General features: G+C 36.0%; 1 protein-coding gene across 2 annotated transcripts in view; it reads left to right on the top strand.

Moving 5' to 3' along the window:
• Positions 1-6,599, top strand: part of csgalnact1a (chondroitin sulfate N-acetylgalactosaminyltransferase 1a) — a 36,579-nt gene extending 29,980 nt beyond the window's left edge. For both annotated transcript variants that reach the window (XM_044174163.1, XM_044174164.1), the window contains 4 exons: positions 608-786; positions 1,873-1,967; positions 2,216-2,297; positions 4,306-6,599. In XM_044174163.1, the coding sequence (XP_044030098.1) occupies positions 608-786; positions 1,873-1,967; positions 2,216-2,297; positions 4,306-4,601 (652 nt within the window). In that variant the 3' untranslated portion in view covers positions 4,602-6,599. The remainder of the gene's footprint in view (positions 1-607; positions 787-1,872; positions 1,968-2,215; positions 2,298-4,305) is intronic.
• Positions 6,600-8,085: the final 1,486 nt, after the last annotated feature.

Here is an 8,085-nt window from a genome sequence, read left to right as displayed (position 1 = left end):
GGCAAAGAAATGCAAAGAAATTATTTAAAAGAACATTTAAAAACACACTCATGAAAACAACAGAAAAGGAAAATAAAATAAATTTAAATTGAATTAAATTGAATAAAGCATTTGCAGTAATAAGTTGGCCCAAATTCAATGAAAGAAATAAAAGTGCAGTAGAATAGGAGAATTTTTTCATTTAGATTTCATATACAAAATAGACATGAACTAATTAATAACAGCAATTAATACATAAAAAGTAGTGATATACAGGACAAGGAATGAAGCAACTAGTTACTAACAACACTTATATAAAGTGAGAAATATTGGGAATCAGGAAAATAAATGGAAAAAATATTATACATATGTAACAATAAAGTAAAAATATCTTCATAATCCTCCATGAAATTATGACTTGTTTTAAGACAATAAATTGTATATTCTCTTTCCAGATCTGTCACATTAACGGTTTCACCAAGGAGGGTTTGACTAAGTTCTTTTTGTTTTGAATGAATTTGGCAAAATTGTAATGTTTAATTTTCTCATTCTATAAGAAAACTGACTTCTGGTTCTCTGTCTTACCACCATAATCATCACCACCATCTTTGTCTCTGTGTCTCTGCAGGGAAGTTAATTTTAAGAACTACACTCTGCTGCAGCTGGACGAGGAGTTTTCTCGGGGACGGGGTCTAGACGTCGGGGCCCGAGCCTGGAAGGGAGGCAACGTGCTGCTTTTCTTCTGCGACGTGGACATCTACTTCACCGCTGACTTCCTCAACACCTGCCGACTCAACACACAGCCCGGTGAGACATACACACACTGTGGCAAACCCATTTTAACATATGACAGACTGACAGGATTAATATTAAAGATATCTGCAATGTATTAATGACTAGTCAAAACTTTCAAGATATCGCCAATTGTGTTGCAGTGCATGTGTTTGGAGATATCTTTAATTATCATTCTTACAGGCCAGATTGCAATAGCAGATATCTTGAATTATGATTCTGACTAGTCACATTGTAATTGTGACTAGTCAGTATGCATTTGTAGATACGTAAAATATAATTAGGGATAGTCAAATGTTGAAACGGCTTTCAGAAATAACCTTTTCACGATATCCATAACTCCTTTGTAGATATCTCAAAGGGAACTGTGACGTACTACAGTTGTGTAGTAATAACTCAAATTCAAGATATCTCCATCGTAGTTTTGACTAGTAATATCTTAGTTTTCAGATATCCAAAAAGATACTTAAGATATCTTGAAAGAGTTTCCCCTCGGGGATCAATAAAGTATTTCTGATTCTGATTTCTGATTTTGATTTAAATGTGTTGAATTAAAGGTGTAATTGAAATTATGACTAGTCAAAACTACATTGAAGATATCTTCAATTTAAGTTTTGACTAGTCATAGTTTAAATGGAGATATCTTGAATTCACATTTCAGATAGGAAAAATTGAATTGTAGATATTTCTAATTAGATTCTTCATACAGCTCAATGATTGATTCTTACTAGTCTGAATGTAATTAGAGATACCTCAAATTAGAATTTTGACTAGTCAAAATGTGATTACAGATATCTTGAATTAACGTCTGGTCATAAATGCATTGTGGACATCAATAATGTGAATCCCATCAGTCCGATAAGTGATAAACAGAGTGATGATTTCTGTGATGTCATTATAGATATCTTAAAAGGATTTCTGACTAGTCGAAATCTATTTGGAGATATCCTGAATTGTTCGTACTAGCCAGAATGCAATTACAGATATCTTGAATTATAATTCCAACTGATCAGATTGTTATTATGACAAGATAAAATGCATTGCAAATGTAATTAGAGATGGTTAAGTGTTGTCTGACACCGCTGTCTCGCTCCCTCTCAGGTAAACAGGTTTTCTACCCGGTGTTATTCAGCCAATACAACCCCACTCTGATCTATGGAAGTCCTGAACACGTCCCACCTGTGGAGCATCAGCTGGTAACACACACCAATCAAATATATCCTCTCCCTTTCCTTTTTTTCGAACACTCTGCAAGCCACTTGTGGAAAATATCATACTCAGTGCTGTGCTACATCACGGGGAGGTTTAGAAATATTTCCCCTCTCCAGCTGCTAAGTGTACAAATCCACAGAAGCGGGCTCCTGTTGAAGTGCCTCCCGTGTGTGTTGAGCTGATATATTTCTGTTCGTAAGCTCTCTAAGACTTGTGGTTCTTTTCTCTATAGGTGATCAAGAAAGACACCGGGTTCTGGAGGGACTTTGGTTTCGGCATGACCTGCCAATACAGGTCCGACTTCATCAACATAGGTAATTATTACAGAACAACATTTGCAACACAACATGTACCGCAGTCATGCCAATCACAACATCTTGCAGGATGCAGGAATTTATAAACAGTTGCTCTTGGGGGTTGATTATCTGCGCAGAGGCGTTACATAATGCAGGGTAAAAATGGGCTTCCTGGATGGCTACCAAAATATGCGCTTTGCTATGTTAATGGTGCCATAGCTTAATGGATATGAAAAACATCAGAACACAAATGATTCAATATTTCATTACTTTTTTAACTGGGAGGAGATTTTATTATATCACTCTGCATGAAACAGCTCTGAGCAGCCACAGCAGCCTATATTAGCATATTTCATAGCCCCATGTCCTCTCCATCTGTACATTAGGTGAGGAATATTGGCTCTCAAGACAGATTTACATCAATTTAGTTTCCCTCCAAAGTGAAATCAATTAGAGGCTACAGTGAAATTCAAAGTGGTTTATTGTTTAGGGCCCAGACACACGCACACACAAGCATGGAAGTGGTCTCACTTAACTGTGCTGAAATGTTAAACAAGGCTCCAAGAAGACCAGAAATCTGTTTTAAAGGTATAGGTCGACATTTTGGGGAAATCAGCTTATTCACTTTCTTGCCAAGAGTTACATGCAAGTACATGTATTTATGTATGTAAACATGTATATGCATATATTTGTAATATTACTTTCACTTACTTTTGATTTACATAATCACGTGAAATTGATGTAGTAAATTTCTTTCTATTGTTTGGACCCTAGAAAGAGTCGCTGTTGTACGTTAATGGGGATCCAAATAAATAAATAAACAAATGAGAGGATCACTCTCATGTCTGTACAGTAAATATGTAGCTACAACCAGCAGTGGGTTAGCTTAGCTTAGCTTAGCATGAAGACTGAAAGCAGGGGGAAAAAGCTAGCCTGGCTCTGTCCAAAGATTAAAAAATACACTTACCAACACCTCTAAAGTTCACTAATTAACATGTTGTATGTCGAGACTGGGTGAGATGGGAAAACGGTTTTATTTTTGCAACGGTTTTGGAAGGCACTGACAAACAATGGTGTCGTGTCGATAGTGGCGTCAGATCAGAAAGCGCTTATATGTGTACGGATAAGCAACATATTTTGTCATTTAATTTGGAGGATTTGTTGTGTATGTCGTTTGTCTACTCCGTATAAAAACGACAAATTATTATTAACTGGGGGTTATGTGAGACTATGTCTTGGCCAGGTGGAGTGACGTCCTGTAAAACCACAACTTATCAGGTTTGCACTTTGGTTTTTGTACAGATTAAACTGCTACTGTTATACAGAGCCAGACTAGCCTGGTTCCAGTCTTTATGCTAAGCTAAGCTAACCAGCTGCTGGCTGCAGCTTCATAATTACCATACAGACATATCAATATTCTCATCTAACTCTTGACAAGAAAGCGAATAAGTGTGTTTCCCCGAAATGTCGAACTGTCCTGCAGTTTTATGTTCAACAGAAATTACAATGCAATTGTATTTAGGCCATGAGTGCACACACACAAACAAATAACAATTTGTCTGTTGGGTCCAAATTCCTGTGTTATCTCTGTTTAGCCCTGGAGCATGAGTTTAAAAAAGGTAGACAGAGACAGAGAGAATAATCAAAATAAAACTGCAGAGAGACACAACGTGTGAGGAAAAGCAGACGTGAGCAGTTCAGACGTCTGAAGATGCAGGTTTAAACGTGCCTCAGCAGGAACTGTTTTGCAGTACACAGCATCAGTCCAAAAGTTCCTCACCTCCCCCTCATGAAACAACAAATTAGCCAGTATGGAGAGAAAACTGATTATGATCACATACTGTAAACTCTAATCAGGATTCATAATCAGCATTCCTTTATGAGGCAGTGAACGCAGCACTGAAAACTGATTAATTGCTTAGAAATGTTTGCATATCAAAAATCTCCACTTTACATAAACTTTCCTCTGATGGTATACTTAAGTTTTATATCATACTGCATTCCCCTTCTGCTCTCTTATCTTTAGGAGGTTTTGATATCGATATCAAAGGCTGGGGGGGCGAAGATGTCCACCTGTACAGAAAGTACCTCCATAGCAACCTCCTAGTGGTCCGAGCACCATCACGAGGCTTGTTCCACCTGTGGCATGAGAAACACTGTGCTGATGAGCTCCCTCCAGACCAGTACCGCATGTGCATGCAGTCCAAGGCCATGAATGAGGCCTCGCATGGCCAGCTGGGAATGCTGTTCTTCAGGCACGAGATCGAAGCTCACCTCCGCAAACAGAAAAAACAGCAAAACTCAAACCCCAAGAAGACATGAAGACTTAAAGCTGGTTGAATTATAAACACGGCAATGACATTTGAAAGTCATTTGAAATACTGCCGATGAATTCAACTGATCTACATCAGATTTTAAAGGAACAGTTCAACATTTTGGAAAATACACATATTCGCTTTCTTGCCGAGATTTAGATAAGAAGACCGATACGCCAAATATGGAGCTAGAGCCAGCAGGTGATTAGCTTAGCTTAGCATAATAACTGGAAACAGGGGGAAAGCTTTATAGCTTTAGAGCTTTATAGGTGCTGGTAGGCAGCTTTTTTCACCTTCTGACACCTTCACTAGCTGCATATTTAACATACAGAGATAAGAGTGATAAGACATGGGGCTGTGAGATATGCTACTATGTGCTGCTGCTGCTTAAAGACAGGAAGCGGAGGGAAACAGCTAGCTAAGGTAAAAAATCTGCCTACCAGCTAAAGTTGTTTTACATTAGGTTTTTTGTATGGATTAAACAAAGAAGAATTAAGGTGTTAATTAGTGAGCTTTAGAGGTGCTGGTAGGCAGATTTTTTTCCTATGGACAGAGATGTTTACCTGTTTCCAGACTTTATGCTAAGCTAAGCTATCCGTCTCCTGGCTGTAGCTTCATATTTAGCATACAGATGTAAGATTGATATCAATCTTCTCATCTAACTCTCGGCAAGAAAGCAGATAAGCGTATTTCCCAAAATGTTGAACTATTCCTTTAATAAAAAATGTGAAGATGTTTTACTTTTCAAAGACTCAGAGCACTTTGATGCTCTAGAAAGGACGACATAAAATTAAGATGAATTAAAACTGATTGAACTGCTTGAGGAATCCATCTACACAACTGGAGTGGACTTTTTTTTGACCTCCTGTTTGAATCATCCATCTGTAATTTAATGTTCATTTGTAACTTCCTCTAACTGCAGCAAGACCTTTCAGAAAGAAAACATAGAGCCTAAGTTTGAAGTCTCTCTGAACTGTGTGCCTTCTGTAAATAAAACCTGAGCACTGTCTCTCCAAGGAAAATTTAACCAACCTACATGTTTTTATATGTAGGGAAACATGACCACCTAGTGGACTGAAAGTGAACAACATGTTTGTGAATACAAAATTAAGTACTCCTTAAAGCCTGGAAGAGCCTTGTAAAACATATATTTTTTAAATAAATTATTGATCAGCAAACTTCATTCCTTTATTTATGTTTGTTATTATTTTGTAAATGCCACCATTTGCCTGGACAGTATTATGTGTGGGCCATTCACCTCTATAACAGTGAGAATGAAGCTGAGTCAAAGATAAACATGCTATGAATGACAGTATTTGTCGGTAAAATTACGTTTTTTTCCTCAAAAGCCTTCTAAGTATGTGATGTATGTATTTAAGCCCAAAATATAACTAAAGATATGTTTATTTTTAAAATGTTTAATTTAAAAGATAAAACATAATGTAGTCTTATTTGTGTTTTTTGTCACATAACTAATTTGTGGACACATAATGGATAAACAAAAGAAAAAAATGATTGACTGACAGTAATACTGTTCACTCTCCTGTCGTTGACGATGACTTAACGTAAGTCAGAATGAGACTATTGATCTTAATATTTTTGTTTCTGTCAATCAAATGTGACTCTGTGTGTACCTTGTCATAAATGTACACACAAAGTGCAGTAATGAAGAGAAAATGTGACATCACATGTGTTACTGAGCAGTCACAGAAACTGGAGATGTTATAGGTTTAGAGATATAACTTCCTCCTTCCTCCTTCCTCGATGGTTACGTTATTTTTGTTTTAATATATCTCCCATAAATCTTGCTCCAGCACTTATTCAGTCCTTAGACGCAATCAAAGCGAGCTGTACTTTTGGTGGATGACCAAAGATGTGAAAAGAGGCACTTTTTGAATCATGTTTTTGTTTGCCATTGAAACATTCCTTATAAAAATGTATTTCTTTACATTTCAAGTTATTTTTTCACTTCATGTAAATGAGTTGAATAAAACATATTTGTGCATTGTGTGTATATTTTATTATGATGTGTTTGTTTATGTCATCTGCTGTCATTATCAAGTATTATCCAGCTATAAGGTGGAAAGTAAGACAGAGATGTTAGAGAATAATAAAATGTTACTCGTCTAGCCCATTAAAATACATGTAATAAAACATAAATATCAGCTATATTTTTTTCATTTACCTTTATTTTGTGCTTAAGGACATGTTGAAGAACAAAAGTATGGAGACCCAAAGTGTTAATAATTATGAAATAATCATATAAATAAATAGACAAGATGTGTAAATTGTGAAATAATCAAATATATTTGTTAAAGCTTAGCTCATTGAACTCTATTACATTATACAGAGAGGTGTTTCTGTTAAATAGCCTGCCTTTATTGATATAAGTGGGGTGGACAAAATAATAGAAACACCTGTCAGTAACGAAATACAATTCAGCAGCACCACAAACTGCAGCCAACACTATAAAGTCGACCGCACACTTAAATCAACACCTCTCTAAAACTGTTTCAACAAAACCTGAACATTATAACCTTCATGAAAGTAGGATTTATTGCAGGACTGTTGTATTAGACTGCATTAGTTTTAGCTAGGTGTACCCAAAAAACTGGTAACTGAGTCTATGTGATATAAACAAATATTATAAAACATTACTGAAGGTTTGGAGCTATTAGTTATTGGTATTCATCACAATTTCAAGAATCATTTTAGAATTGCGTTATTGTAGTTTAACCTCCAAAGCACTAGATGAGGTCAGTGAGCTAATAACAATGTCAGTTGTGATTACTGCTGACCTCTTTGTTCCTGAAGTGTACACGCCATGGTAACTTTAACCATCACAGATAACTAAATGTATACAGTATATACATTATATATACATATATATCGTTGGGTCTCTGTAAATATTATTATAAAGAGTATGGTCTAGACCCGCTCTGTATGAAAAGTGCAATGAGATAACATCTGTTATGAATTGGCGCTTTATAAATAAATAAATAGAATTAAATTGCTTATAAACCTATACATACTGAGATTAGTAGATACTGACTGAGGCAACAAATTACAGATAGATTTGTGTATATAAACATTATCACATTATCTAAGAAATTGGGTAAATGTATAATTTGATGTATTCTCAGTATATTTCAATTTAGTCCAATTTCTTATTGGATAAATGACCTCTGAGGGTTAGTTAATAAGTGGCTTTATATAATTCCCTGGGTGATTCATTTTTACTGTGCAGGTAATGCCAGAGTTGATCAAATCAGATGTGAACCATGACATATTTGAAAAGGAATGTAGCTCTGGTTTAAATCTTACAAATCCTTTGAAATAAACAAGAGACACGGTTGGCAGCTTTTGTTTTATTTACTACAATAAGGTGCTGTAGTTGTGAAGGAATACACACATGGCAAGAGGTTTACAACAATTAACCACAAAAATGCTGCACAGACTCATTCAGACAAAACTGTCATCTGGGCTCTCCA

Source organism: Siniperca chuatsi, linkage group LG18, assembly GCF_020085105.1.
Source record: "Siniperca chuatsi isolate FFG_IHB_CAS linkage group LG18, ASM2008510v1, whole genome shotgun sequence".
Classification (NCBI taxonomy): Eukaryota; Metazoa; Chordata; class Actinopteri; order Centrarchiformes; family Sinipercidae; genus Siniperca; species Siniperca chuatsi.
Note: the sequence above shows the minus strand (reverse complement) of the source record. Positions and strands in the feature narration are given on the sequence as shown.